The sequence below is a fragment of the Ictidomys tridecemlineatus genome, chromosome 6 (assembly GCF_052094955.1).
Source record: "Ictidomys tridecemlineatus isolate mIctTri1 chromosome 6, mIctTri1.hap1, whole genome shotgun sequence".
NCBI lineage: Eukaryota > Metazoa > Chordata > Mammalia > Rodentia > Sciuridae > Ictidomys > Ictidomys tridecemlineatus.
Window position 1 is genome coordinate 76,121,511 of NC_135482.1, and position 15,896 is coordinate 76,137,406.

Below are 15,896 nucleotides of genomic sequence, written 5' to 3' on the forward strand. Positions count from 1 at the left end.
GGGATTGAACCCAGGAGTTTGTGCATGCCAGGCAAGTACTTTATTACTAAGCCACATCCTAGCCCATTTTTTTTTAATAAAACAAAAAACACATCACCACTTGTATTAGTCTGGTTTCTGCTGCTATAAATAATAATTAAAGAAAAAAGTTTATTAGCTCATGCTTTAGAAAACTTAAAGTCCAAGAATGGGTAGCCCCATCTGTTCAGCCTGTGGTGAGGAACTTCCTGGATGCATCACAATATGGCAGAGAAGTGGGAAGGGAAACAGCAAAGGGAGCAAGTGTGTGGAGTGGCCTTTCTTTATTACAACCTACTCTTGTGAGACCTCATTCCATAAGAATAGCATTGAGGGAATAATGGCAGAACCCCCAGTAACCTAACCACCTCCCATTAAATCCCACCTCATAAAGCTTCCACTGCCTTTTAATGTCACCGCACTGACAACCAAGCCTCCAGCACTTGATTCCTTTGGGGACACAATCAAACCACAGCACCATCCAAAAAGAAAAAAACAATGGTTATATTATGGATGGATACAGAATTTTTAAATTTCAGTTTTCCTTGGAAAGCTATATACTTCTCTGTGTATCTAACATTTACTTTTGTAGACTAGTAGTCCGATTCTTTTTCCCCTTTATAGAAATCTGTACCCCTCACCACTACCACTATCCTGCTTCTATTTAGAAGTTTGTGGTATGCCTTGTGTTTTAGTTTCAGATATTTAATAATGATCTCTTTTATTTCAATATTTATGTCCAGTAATTGTGATCTGAAGCTGTCTGACTTTAGCAGTGAAGAAGTTTTGCCTATGACTTACTTTATTATTATTTATTTTGTCATCTGCTCCGAGCACTCCTCCCAATTATCTGTGATAAGGATTTTGATTCTCTTAACTGTCATTTTCAAGTCCCTTATCTCTAATAAATTCCACAACATGTGTTTTGATCTTTTAGGAGAATTCCTCAAGTTATTTTTCTGTTATAATTAATAAGTTTTCAGCAATTTCGGTTACTATTGCTTTCAACCATTCCCACCCTATCATTTTGTTCTTCTTTCTTAAATGAGGTATTTCATGGGAAATACATTTTAAGTTCTCTCTTCAATTCTAAATTAATCTCATTTTGTTACTGATTGTCTAACTATGCCTCCTCCTTTATGGCTTCTGATTTGTAGTTTTACACTTATACACATATTTATATACACACAATATATGTATATTAGACTTTTTAAGATGGGTTGTGATGAAATGAATTATGTCCCCTTAAAATCCATATTTTGAAATTCTATCCCCAGTACCTCAGAATGTAACTGTATTTGAAAAGGTGGTAAATTTAAGGTAAGGCTATCAGAGTAGGCCCTAATACATTCTGACTAGCATCTTCATTAGAGGAAGTTTGGACACACAGAAGAAGGACCATGTGAGGACTGAGAAGGCAGCTTTCTCAAGCCAAGGTGAGAGGGCTCAGGAGAAAGCAAATCTGCAAACACTGTGACCTCAGACTTCTAGCTTCCAAATCCAAGAAAATAAATTGGTTGTTTAAGTCACCCAGTCTATAATATTTTGTTATGGCAGCCTTAGCAAACTAATTCAGATATTACAAACTCAATTACCCACAAAGACAGTGAATATATAAATCAACCCAGTCTTCAATCAAAATGTCATCAGAATGTCAATCACACCTCAATAAAGTAATTTTTTTTAAATGCCACAGAACTGTATTGTCCTAACTTCTTGTTTCCACATTAAATATATAAGAGGGCAACCTGGGTGTGGGTGTTTTACACTGGTAATCCCAGTGACATGAGAGGCTGAGACAAGAGGATCACGAGTTTGAAGCCAGGGTGGCCTATTTAGTGATACCTTGTCTCAAAAATAAAAAAGGACTAAGGATGCAGCTCAGTGGGAAGGTATCCCTGTGTTGAATCCTCAGTATCAAAAAAATATAGATAGATAGATAGATAGATAGACAGACAGACAGACAGAGACAGACAGACAAGGGCTAAGGGTATAGCTCAATGATAGAGCACTGGCCTAGGTTTACACAATGCGCTGGGTTTGATCCCCAACAATCCTACCCCTCCCCCAAATATATGTCATGAATATTTCTAACATCTGTTCTCCCAAAATCTCTTTTTTTCTTAAAATGTACAGCCATCTTAATCAGTAGTAATGGCCAATGCTTATTGCACATACTACATAACTATCACCATTTCAAATGATTAATGTCATTTCGGCAAACTCCTCCATAAAATAATTGCTATTTATTCTTTTTATAGACTAATTAGCTAATTTTTAGAAAAGTTACATAATTTGCACAGGTATACTTAGGTAACTAATCAACAGGGTTGAACTGTAACCCAGGCCATCTTCAACTTCCCACTTTTTATACAGATGTAGAAACAGAAAACATTTCATTGTCCTCTTCACACCATAAGAAAGAACACCACGTATATGATGATAAATGGCATCAAGGGAAGGCAAATGGGAGCTTTGACCAATTAGATACTGGATGATCTATTTAAAGAAGGCATTATTCAGATCCATTGGATATGTGGGCTCAGTATTTTGATCTTTTCTGACTTTTTTAAGGAAAATCTAGAATCTGGGTCTTTCAATTGAATCCACCAATTTTTTAAATGTAGGCAAAAATTTTTCTTTTTAATACTGTGCCAACACACTCAGACATCAAAACATGTCTATTAGCTCCCAGTTTTTTAAATCTCTTATCTATACTCAGTATTTTAGATAGCATTGACTTCTTTAACAATTGTTTAGATCAGTGGTTTTTTTCTCTAGTGATTTAACCATTCAGTGTCCACATACTCTTTCCAGGAAGGTGAACAGCAGCTACAAAGTAGAAAAAATTATAGCTAGCTTGTTCTGAAAATAGGACTCCACTGGCACTCAAAGGTCTTCAGTTTTTCCCATCTCCACATATATCCAAAGTTGATTCAATATCCTGTATAGCATTTAGGAGCTAAAATCTGTGTGCCTGGCTGGGCATAGTGGTACATGCCTGTAATCTCAACTACTTTGGAGGCTAAGGCAGGAGGATCCCAAGTTCAAGGCAAGGTTGGGAAACTTAGCAAGACTCTCTCAAAATAAAATAAAGAATTGGGGATGTAGCTCAGCAGTAGAGCACTTCCTAACATATGTGAGGTCCTAGTATTGAAAATAAAAAGATTTGGGCTGGGATGTGGCTCAATCGGTAGCGTGCTCGCCTTGCATGCGTGCAGCCCGGGTTCGATCCTCAGCACCACATACAAAGATGTTGTGTCCGCCGAAAACTAAAATAAATAAATAAATACTTTTAAAAAAAAAAAAGAAAAGAAAAAGATTTGTGTGCCTGGTTTCAGCATTACCCTCCATTTTCCTCCAATAGAACTAATGAAATTTATAATGTTTTGAATTCTATTTTAAGATGTGCCCTTTTACTGAAAAAGATTTTTAAAATTTTCATCTCTAAAAAGAAAACCCTGATAACTAGCATTGGTTGGAGAGTGAGGAATTACAAATGTTCACATATGCCACATTTACCAAGGACAACTCAATTTTTAACTTTTAAGGTTTTTTTTTTTTGTAGTTGTGTAAGATAGCTGATATAGTTGATATTAATATCACTGATAAAGACATACTTAATATATTTTGAAATAATTATAGATTTAGAGATTTCCTTAATTTTTGCTTTACAGTATTCTTAGAATTATAATATTACAGTATTTAAAATAGCTAAACTGTTTTTACTTTATAGTTCATACCTTCTACCTAAAGACAAAATATAACAATCTTTAGAAAAGAACTTTTCTTAGTTATGAAACATAAGCCCAGTGTTCTTTGAATCATAAAAGAGCAAAGACATTCAGATATCTGATAAGGCCATGAAAAAAGTAATATCCATAATAATCTGATATCTGATAAGGCCATAGCAAAAGTAATATCCATAAAAATCTCCACTTTATGGGGTGGGGGGTAGAGCTCAGTGGTAGAGCATGTCCTTAACATGAACAAGGCCCTGGTTTCAATTCCTAGAACCAAAACAATAACAAAAACAAAAAATACTTTTTCCATAAAAGCAGAGAAGCATGAGATAAGTGACATGAATCTACACTCCCAAGAAGTTCAGTGAACTCCAAGTAGAAAAAACACAAAGAGATCTACAGAGACAAATTATAATTAAACTATTGAAAGACAAAGACAAATGTTGAAAGCAGCAAGAGAGAAGCAGAAAGCAACTCATCATGTACAAAGGATCCTTAATAAGATTAACAATAGATAACAGATTCCTCATCAGAAACCATGAAAACTAGAGGCAGTAGATGATTTAAAGTGCTAAAAGGAAAACCTAACAACCAAAGATTCTATATCTGACTTAATATTATTGATGGCAGTACTTCCTCAGAGCAATCTGCAGACTTAATGTAATCTCCATCAAAATCCTAAGTCTTATTTATAAAATTTATCTAAAATTCACATGGAATGAAAAGGGGCTCCAAATAACCAAAACAGTCTTGAAAGGGAAGAACAAAGTTGGTAGATTCCTACATCCCAATTTCAATATAGACTACAAAGCTACAGTAAGGCAATGTGTTTTGGCATAAGGATGCAAAAGAACTTGAGAGTCCAGAAATAAATCCATACATCTCATGGTCAAATGACCTTCAACAATAGTGCCAACCCTATTCACCAAGCAAAGAACAGTCTCTTTAACAAATAGTGCTGGGTTAACTGAATAGGCATTTGTAAAAATTGAAGTTGGACCCCTACTCCATACTAGCAAAAATTTTCTGAAAATGGATCAAAACCCTAAATATACAAACTAAAACTATAAAACCCTTAGAAGAAACTATAAAATAGTAAATCTTCATGATCTTGTATTCAACAATATCTTACATATGACACTAAAAGCACAAACAACAAAAGAAAAAATAGATAAATTAGACTTCAGTAAAATTAAAAACTTATATGCACTATAGCACACTATCAAGAGAGTGACGTCAAGCTGTAGGAAGGGAGTAATTATTTGCAACCATATATTATTAAGGTTCTGGTAAGTATGTTAATTACTTTTGTTGCAGTGACAAAATACCTGAGAAAACAACTTAAAAGAGGATTTATTTTGGCTCACAGTTTCAAAGATTTCAGTCCATGGTAGACTGGCTCCATTGCCATGGACCTACACTGAAGCAAAGCACCATGGCAGAGAAGACATGGTAGAAGAGAACTGCTCACCTCTCAGTGGCCAAGAAGAAGAGAGAGGAAAGGGCAGGGACAAGACACAGTCTCCAAAGACTCACACTGTTCAACAAGGTTCCTCCTCCTAAAGTTTCCACCATCTCCCAACTTAGTCCATTCAAATTATGAAGCCTCAATGGATTAATCCACTGATGAGGTGAGAATCCTCATGATCCAATCATTTCCTAAAAGCCCTGCCTTAAACATTTTAAATTGGGGACAAGTCCTCAACATATGAGCCTTTGGGGGACTTCCAGATTCAAACCATAACAAGTATCCAAAATTTATAAAGAATTCTTAAAACGTAACAATGAAAAGACAACCTCAACAAGCACATGAAAAGATATCCAGCATCATTAGTCATTAGGGAAAAGCAAAGCAAACCCACAACACTTTATATCCATTAGGATGTCTATAACCAAACAATTACAAATTTTGATTTTGATAAGGATATAGAAAAAACTGACCGTGGTATACTACTGGTGAGAACTATAAAACAGTATAGTCACTATGGAAAAGATTCATAGTTCCTCAAAAAGTCAAACATAGAACTACTATACGACTCAACAATTTTACTACGTATATACTAAAAGAACAGATAACAGATACTCAAACACTAGTTCACAGTAGTACAATAGTAGTTAACAGGTAGACAGAACCCAACCGCCATCAGTGAATAAATGAATAAACAAAGTGTGGTTCATACACACACACACACACACACACACACACACACACTTTATAGGGAAAATTACTAAAATGGAATATTACTAGGCCATTAAAAAGAATGAAGTACCAGTATGTGCTATAACACAAAAGAACCATGTTATGCTAAGTAAAAGAAACCAGACATAAATCATCACATATCATATGATTCCATTTCTATGCAATACATAGAATAAGTAAATCCACAGAGACAAAAATTAGATTGATGCTTGCCAGTGGTTGGAGGAAGAACTAAGGAATGACTAATTAGTGGGTAAATTTCTTTTGCAACAAAAATGTTACAACTAAGCGGAGGTGGTGGTTTCCCATTTTGAATGTACTAAATGCCACTGAATGTCTGTGAAGTTTTTTGGTGGTGGTACTGGTGGTGGTGGTATAGGTGCTGAGGATTAAACCCAGGGCCTCACACATACTAGGCAAGTGCTCTACCACTGAGCTAAGTGCTCTACTACAGAGCTACACCCTAGCCTTTTTTTTTTTTTTTTTTGGTTATTTTTTGTTCTTTTGAGACAGGTTTTCACTGCCCGAGTAGCCAATAGCTGGGATTAGAGGCATATACCACCATACCTGGCTTAAAATTATTTTTATATTATGTAAATTTCACCAAAAGTTTTTTAAAGTTAAAAGGAAGCTGCTTATGATCTATACAAAGAAACTACCAAAAAAAAAAAAAGTTCTTTACCTAAGCATACTCAAAAGAATACTCCACATCAGGAAATGAAAACTGCAATCAATATTGGAGCCAAATTACTAAACCTAATGAAGGCATCATCTCTACAAACACAAAACAAATGTATGCAGTATCAGACATCAGGCAGGAGAAGTCAAGATTTCATATGTAACTGAAATGTAGACAGTGTACCCAATGGAGGGGGAAAAAAAGAAAAGGAGGCATCAAACTATGAAAAGAGTTGGCCATAAAAGACTTAGGGTCAGGGTAGAGATTTAAAGATGCTTTTTTTTTTTTAAGTAAAAAAATTCAGAATAATTTAACACTTAAAAATAAAGACGTTGGTAATGGTATACTGACATCCTATACACTGCTGAAGGGAATATAAAATGCTACAGCTGCTGTGGAAAACAGTTTGGCAGTTCTTCAAAATTAAAACACAAAAGCTACTTTATGATCCAGCAATTCTATTCTAGTCTCAAGAGAACTGAAAACATACATTCGCATAAAAACTTGTAAAAAAATGTTCACAGCAGCATTATTCATAATAGCCCAAAAGTGGTAACAGCTCAATATCCTGCAACAAATAATAGTGGTAAATCTATACGATGGAATATTATTCGGCCACCAAAAATGAATGAAGTACAGGTTGAATATCCTTTATCTGAAATGCTTACAACTGAATGAAGTGTTTTGGATTTGGGATTTTGTCAGATTTGGGGATATTTGCATATAAGTAACAATATAATCTTGGAGATGGGACCCAAATCTAAACACGAAACTCATTTGTTTCATATATACCTTCTAAACATAGCCCAAAGGTAATTCTACAGTATTTTTATTGCATCTGCACTTTGACTGTAACTGTTACGAGCTCAGGTGTAGAATTTTTCATTTGTAGCATCATTTTGATACTCAGAAAATTTTGGACACTGGAGCATTTTGGATTTCATATTTTTGGATTAGGAATGCTCAACCTGCACTAATCACTATAATACAGATGAACCTAAAAAAAAAAAAAAACATTATGTTGAGCAAAAGAAGTTAGAAACAAAAGACCAGATTGAACAATTTCATTTATATAAAATGTCTACAACAGGCAATCTATAGAGACAGAAAGTAGATTAGTGGTTGCCAGAGGATAGGGGAAGGTGAAATGAGGAAGTGACTGCTAAAACCTAAGTGGATCCTTTCTCGGGTAATGAAAATGTTCTAGAATCAGACAGTGGTAATGGGTGTGCAACCTTGTGAATATAGTGAAAATCACAGAATTGCATACTCCACAATAGTAAATTTTATGTATATAAATTTTAATTTTCTGAATGTTGAATTTATTTAAAAAATTGATTTACAAATTGGTCATTAAAATCAAAATCTCATTTCCTTTTACATTTGTTTTAATTACTGAAGACAGAGTATTAAATCACTGAAATTAAATGCAATGTGAAAAGCACATTACTAGCAATACTAAGCCACAATCTCTGGCTAATGTCATCTGCTTTGTGATGCCTGTACTGGATGGTGGTTTGGATTACATACCTGGAGGGCTCCCCCTTCCAATTCTCAACTTAAGAAATAGTGATTAAATTTCCCAAGTTGAGTCACAAAAGTTGTCTTAAGTCTTATCTCCTTCTCCACCTGCAAAGTACACCATGGTCTAAAAGTATCAACCTTCTCTCTCCCCATTCTCTGTTCTTTCCATACAGACGATCTCAGCTAGAGAAAGAGGAAAGCAATTTATTTAGCTAAATAATAAAATATGTGAATGATCGACACTTGTAAACATGATTCTCTTTCCTCAACTCCTCCAACTCCCTAGCCATCAAATAAGTATTATTTAGGAAATTTAAGAAATCAAGGTTCAAAACATTTAGGAAATGGCAAAGATTGCCTCAGAATTGATGCTTTGGACCAAGAATGCCACCAAAATCAACATGATAATGAATAGTAATAAGCCCTGAGACTCAGCTTCCCTAAATCATTCCTGCTTTTCAAAGCACTGTGTGGTTTACAATTCAAATATACACAGGTAGATGGTTCAGTTTCATCTATGAACCATTTGCATCAGAATAACCTATGATACTACATTAGCTTCAGACATATAAAATAAAAATTTGGGGATGGGATCCAGGAAACTTATTTTCCAAGTGAGCCTTATACATACTCAAGTTTAAAAATCACAGTTCTAAGTACAACAAGGTGGGACCTGCAGCCATTTAACATGTAAGTAATATATAAGATAGACTCTACCTGGTTTACAAAGACATGATCACCACAACTGGGAAATTTACTAGTCAGAACTACATATGCAACATTTATATGTCTGGAGCTCACTCACTATACACTACTCCATCCATTAAACAAGAATGTGAGATGTGTACTGTATTTATGTTACACAACATTAAAGAGTAAAAATGGAATAAATAAGATAGTAGTATACTAGTAGTATTCAAAGTAAGCAGAAGAGGTGTTTTTTCTAACACATTGAGGAAAATTTAGGAAAAAAGAAACTGTTCCTAATTTTTATTTTTTCTGTACATGAATAATAAAGGACTAAATTTTGGCTAACAAGGAGTTGGACAGAAATAAACCTCATTAAATCAGTTAAAAAATTCCCTTAAGAAATTTCAAACATCAACATACAAAAGTGGCATAACTATCACTTCTAGGATGGTTTCTGTTGGCACAGTTAATGGCTTTCAAAAAGATAGGGTCTTTTCTTTCCTGCTCCTCTCTATTTTGCCATCAGGTTTATTGACTGAAAAAAAAAAAAAAAACCTCTTATTTTGTGTAAGAAAACTCTGTTTTTATTTTAAACTACTTATGCTGATACACTTAAGCCATGATTCTTTTATTATTTCATGCTGAAAGAGCACTGAAAATCTTAAAAAGTATATGGGAGGTTTCTGGTATGCGCTTAGGGAACATTTTTTAATTACTACCAAAGAAAATTTAATTTATATCATTTCTAATTCTATTTACAAAAACAGATCACTTTTGATAATAAAAGTCCTAGTGTTCTAAAATATTATCTAATTACAGTGAGCAATATTCACTCAAAGTATTAATGGAGCACCTAATTACATGGTTCAGACTAAATGAAATATGCTCAATAAAAATATTGATCAGAATTTATTATGTTTGATGATTCAGTTTCTGATCATTACAAATATTGTTACAAATACTAGAATATGCTGGCAGGATTGGGCAGTATCTATACTAATTTTATAGTAAACCAAGATAATTTGTTTCAAAAATAATTTTTTTGCTTTATTTAAAAGCCAAAAAGAAGCCGGGCACCGTGGCGCACGCCTATAATCCAAGAGACTTGGAAGGCTGAGGCAGAAAGATCACTAGTTCAAAGCCAGCCTCAGCAAATGGCAAGGCACTAAGCAACTCAGTGAGGTCCTGTCTCTAAATAAAACACAAAATAGAGCTGGGATGTGACTCAATGGCTGAAGTGCCCCTGAGTTCAGTCCCGGATACAACAAAAGAAAAAAAAATTAAAGATCTATGGCTTCCAAGGTTTGCAGTACTTGGATATCCTCTAATATTCTGAACATTAAGTTCCCTCTCATTATATTTATTGCAATTTCATTTTGTAGCAAGATGTAGCGATGCACCTCCTGAAGAATGATGGAGGAAACGTCGCTTTAATAATATCAAAAGACACTATTATAAGTAATGACAAGCCAGCTCGGTGGTGCAACACCGGCAATCCCAGCGACTCAGGAGGCTGAGGCAGGAGGATGGCAAATTCAAGGCACCTCGGCAACTTAGTGAAGCCCCAGGGAACTTAATGAGACCCTGTCTCAAAATAAATAAAAAGGGATAAGGATGTAGCTCAGTGGTAAATGCTCCCTGGGTTCAATCCCCAGTACCTAAAAAGAAAAAGAAAAAAAGAATGACAGCGCTTAAAATCTATATACCAAGTAATCACTAAAATGTGTTACTCTTGAACTCTAATTGAAAGTCCTATGATTCCTCTTAAATCAAGATCAGAGGAAACGAAGTTTTTATACTTCTCCTGTCCCTCCATAATTAATACACTTATTTTCTCAACATTTATGCATATATTAAAAATTGACGAGTTATCCATAAAAGACCCAACATGGAAGAGCCAGAGAACCTCATGCCAAATTTAGGTCACAACCACAAAACTGTGGCAGACAAAAACCACAGCCTACGCAGAAAAATTGGATATTCCTTTCTAACACTCAGAACTCCAGGTACACGTGAGATTTTACCATTTATTATTTATCTATTTATTTAGCACTGCTTCAGCGGTTGGGAAAGCTGGAGGGGTTGCAGTGCAGGAAAGCAGACGCTACCCAGCAGCGGCCTTTCTCAGCTCCACCGCGCGGTTCCAAAACACTCCGTAGCCCCTGGGCAAGGAAAGAAGGGAAAGCAACACCCCGCGCCCGGAAACTAGCCAAGGCGGGGCTGTCTGGCCCCCCGCGAGCCCAGTGCAGTCCCGTGCGTCCCCCAGGTGCCCTTGGAAGCAGCGGCCCGCGGACCCAGCCGCGCCCGGTCCAGGCTGACTCCAGTTCCGCCGCCCGACTGTCCTTCCCCACCCCGCCCGCGGGCCCGCGGGACCGCCGCACCGCGCCGACTCCGCCCCTCGCCGCCCGGCCAGGCCTCAGACTCTTCGCCCGGTGCAACGCAGCCCCGGGAGGACGGGCGCGGAGAGCCCCGGGGTACCTCTCAAGATGCTCCCACCACAGGCCGCAAAGGCTGGCCCGGGAGCGGGCACTGCCGCAGCCCCGACCAGGCCCGCACCCTGGGCTCTGGACCGAGCGAATGCCGCCATCGTCTCTCACCTGCGTCCCCACTACGACGATCTGAGGCAGCTGGATGATGTCGGCGCCCACCGTGTTGAAGACATCCTGAAGCTTATTGATGACAGGAATTAGCGCCTCCATAATTCCCAAAACACCAGACCCCCGCCCGACTGACCGCGGCAATGAATGGGGACGGGGCCCACAGTCCACCTCCTTCCTCTTCTCCTCCGCCCTCTTCCCGGGAGCCCGCACCCATTGGACCGGCCGCCTGCTCCAGCCCCCTCCCGGCAGGCCATGCGCTTCCAGGGAACGAGAGAGGAACAACGCTTGCCGGGAATTGTAGTTCTGGGACGGTGGAGCGCTGGTGCCTACGACTTCCAGAAGGCTGCGCGACAGGGGAGGGCAGAGCGGGGAGGGCGGGCAGCCGGGGGTTGGGATGTTTTGCCCGCCCCTGTCAAAAGGCTGAGTTGTAGGACGGGGAGAACTGGACTGAAGAGATACATTTATGCTTGCCTAGAGGCAAGATGGATGTGAAATGCTGGGTGTGAAAGCGTTGTACGGACTGGGGATATAGCTCAATTGGTAGAGTCCTTGCCTCGAATACTCAAGGCCCTGGGTTTAATACCCAGCACCACCACCACCACCACCACCCCCAAAAAAACAAGAATAGTGTTTTCTCTCTTGATTAACCAGTGTCATTTCCTTATGAGAAAGGTTTCTCAAGAAGAACGGGCTGAGAAGACAAAGAATGACCCAAGACAAGACTCTCCAGATAGGTGCAAAATGTCTGTAAGTTGATATGGAATGTCTGGGGTGCTATTGTGCAAAACCAGCCCATGTTAGGAGAACTCTTGGGTTCTCCGGAATTTTTTTTTTAAGTGTTCAGAAAACAATTTTAAGAGTGTAGGGAGTTTTAGAGGCAAGAGCTGACCACTTATTCTCTATACTTTAATAAATCTGTAGTACTTATGGTAGGTGCTTAATATTTTTGAGCACCTATTAAGTAGATGCTTAATATTTTTAAACAAATGAATTGCTGATGCAGTAGTGATATTTTGGCATCTTGCCAAGTTTTGTGACCGTCTCCTCGCCTTTGATTCTTTTTTAAAGCAGAGATTTCAGGGCTGGGAATGTGGCTCAGTTATAAACTACTTGCCTAGCATGCAGGAGGCCCTGGGTTCAATCCCCAGCACCACCAAAAATAAATAAATAAAATTTTTTGAGAAGCTTAGAGACAAAATTTCAGAGGTAGAAAGTAGATTGGTAGAGTTTTGGTTGCCAGGAATTGGAGGAAGGAGAAATAGTGACAAAATTTTCAGCGGGAGAAAAAAAAAAAAAAGTAGACAGTTTTATTCCAAGTCACTCTATTTTTTACCAAAGATCGTATTACATAATGGTCAAATACTACCCACTTTGCTTCTTAACCTGTTGATGGAACTTTGGCTGTTTTCTAAGTAGAAGAGAAATTTCTGAGCAGTCTCTAGTATTCCAAAAAGAAAGGGCAGACAAGAGAGAGGACAGCCTCAGGGTGAAGTTTCATGGGTATAACCAGTTACTACTCTAAAGGGTGGGAGTGCCCTAAGGCAAAAATGATGCAACTACAACTGATTTTCCCTTATTTGTGGCATCAATAGACACAGTCTTTTCCTATTTGCAAATGGCATAATTAGCAAACATACATATATATCCAGAAAGCAAAATGTCATAAACTTTGTGTGGCATTATATATTCCCATTTAAATTATATTTTTTCTTTTGGTATAGAATCTCCAGAGCCTTGTATTAACATGTATCTTTTTCTAGGAAAAGGAAGAATAATCTCATGACCAGTGCTCATAGTCTATCACTCCACCACCACTGATGGTCCCTGTCCTAGAGCACTGAGTTAACCAGACATAGAGGAAATGAAGCAGGAACTGATGAGCCCTTGAAAAGGAATAACTCTTATTTGATAACTTTTTTTTTTCAACATAAGGCAAGATATTCTACGTGCAATATGTTTCACTGCAGGAAACAAAATAAACCAATCTGGTTTTCACATTTTAAGTTCAGAGCACTCTTGCTTATGGGAAAGCTGTTTCAGTCAGCTTTTTCACTACTGTGGCTAAAAGATCTGACCAAAAAACAACTGTAGAGGAGGAAAAGTTTATTTGAGGGCTCACAATTTCAGAGGTCTTAGTCAAACTCCATTCCTATGGGCTCAAGGTGAGATTGAACATCATGGGGGGAGAGGGTGACAGAGGGAAGCAGCCAACATCATGGTGATCAAGAAGCAGAAAGAGAGACTCTCCACTGGCCAGATACAAACATTACCCAAAGCCACGCCCCAATTCCCACCTCCTCCAGCCACACCCTACCACTTCAGTTACTGTTCAGTTAAACCTTATGAGGGGATTAAATCACTGATTGGGTTAAGACTCTTACAACCCAATCATTTCTCCTCTGAACCTTCTTGAATTGCCTCACACATGAGGTTTTGGAGGACACCTCCCATCCAAACCATAACAAAAGCCATTTAGCCAATAAATATTTCTTTCCTTTTTGAAAGTAGAATAATGTGTTCCTCTCTGGAGTGGATTATTAGGGAATCACATTAAGCCATATCAAGTGTTGTCTCATAAAGCCTTTTTAAAAATCTCATCTCCTTAACCTACCTCTCTCTCACTATTGTTTTGTGAATCAGGCAGGATAGTTTGGTTTCAAGTGACAAAAATTTAACTTGAACTAACCAGCCTCAAAAATGACTGAATCTAGGATCTCAGACAGCATTGGAACTCTGCCTCCTATATCTACTACTCTGTATTTTTTATCTCATTCTCTCAAATCAATTTATCCTGAAGAGTGAGGAGAATTGGAAGTGGTGGAGGCTCTATGAGATCTCATTTAGATCTCAGGCTGATGGGACTGAGCAAATCTGAGGAGCAATTAAAACCAATTTCTACCTTATTTCCCTGCTATATTGTTTCTTTTCTTTTCTTTTTTTTTTTGGTAATAAAGTCTGAGTTTTATTTAGCATTATATCTGAGGCACTAATGAAAATAAAGGAAGAAATTAAAGATGGATTCCACATTCAATTTTAAGGAGTCTTACAATAAGGAAAGTACTCTGTAACCAATCTTGAAAATATGAAAACATCATATGTTTACAATACACAAAATATACTACAGTAATGTCCTATCAAATGGCAATAGTCTCAATACCTGCAAAGTCTTTTCAATCTAACGACTCCATGTTGTTCTGTTGTTTTTCCCAATTACAACTAAGTATTCTACAGACAAAGTTATATTAGTTTCTTACTGCTGCCTTGACAAATTACCATAAACCTAGCGGCCTAAAAATACAAAAAATTATTATCTTACAATTCTCTATTCAGAAGTCTGACAGGAAGCTCAACAGGCTAAAATCAAGATGTCATCAGGGTTCTCCCTTCTATGGTATAATCCGTCTCCTCATGTTTTCTAGATCCTAGAGGCCACTCCTGTTCTTTTCTGGTGACCCCTTTCCAACAACTTCAAAATTACGTGGCATATCTTTAACCTTTCTTTTCTCTCAAGCCTCTCTCTGACTATGGTCAGAAAAAGTTCTCTGCTTTTAAGAGCTAATGATTAGATTTGTCACACCTAAACAGCCCAGGATAATCTCCCCATTCCAGGTTATGTACCCACAGTCACACGTAGAGTCTCTTTTGTACTTAAAGTTCACAGATTCCAGCAATCAGGACCTAGACATGTTTGAGGGCCCATTCTTCTGCCTACTGCACCCTGTTAAAGTGATTGGTCTAGGGCTGAAATATTTTCCTAATAGGACCATTTAGAGTCATTCCCTGAGGATTTCCTAACTTGAGTTAGAACAGAACTATTTTCTGTCTCTGGTTATGGAACTGTAAGGATGTGAGTCACTGTCCCCAGAGATCATGGACTAAATTGGCTTGAAAGAATTAAATAAACTCTTTTACTCACTTAAAATAATTTTTTTCCAGCCAAAGCCAGACATGGTGGTCCACATCTGTATTACCAGCTACTCGGGAGGCTGAGGCAGGAGAATCACATGTTCAAGGCCAGCCTGGAAATTTTAGAAAGACCCTGCCTCAAAACTAAAATTTTTAAAAAGGACTTGGGATGTAGGTTAGTGGTAGAGTCCTTGCCTAGCATGTGTGAGACCCTGGGTTCAATCCCCAATACCAAAAAAAAAAAAAAAAAAAAAAGGAGGGGGGATTGGAGATGTAGCACAGTGCTAGAGCACCACTGGGTTCAATTTCCAACCCTTCCCTGACCCCACTCCCACACACAATTTTGCCTGTTTTAATCCCAATCCACCACATACTACCTATCTAAATTTACTGCTCTGCTTAAATCCCTGGGTCCTCAATTTCTACATCTATAAACCTGATGTACCACTGAGTCACATCCCTAGTCCTTTTTATTTTTTCATTTTGAACAGGATCTTGCTAAATTACAGAGGCTGACCTCAAGCCAACACCAGAGC

General features: G+C 37.8%; 1 protein-coding gene across 9 annotated transcripts in view; it reads right to left on the reverse strand.

Annotated features, from left to right (window-relative positions):
• The window catches only part of Dnm1l (dynamin 1 like), a 55,805-nt gene extending 44,212 nt beyond the window's left edge, over window positions 1-11,593 (reverse strand). For 8 of the 9 annotated variants that reach the window (XM_005334042.5, XM_005334041.5, XM_005334038.5 and 5 more), the window contains exon 1: window positions 11,452-11,587. In XM_005334042.5, coding sequence (XP_005334099.2) covers window positions 11,452-11,553 — 102 coding nt within the window. In that variant the 5' untranslated portion in view covers window positions 11,554-11,587. Of the gene's footprint in view, window positions 1-11,451 lie in introns of all 9 variants that reach the window. The other variant, XM_013362296.4, reaches the window with a different exon arrangement.
• Window positions 11,594-15,896: the final 4,303 nt, after the last annotated feature.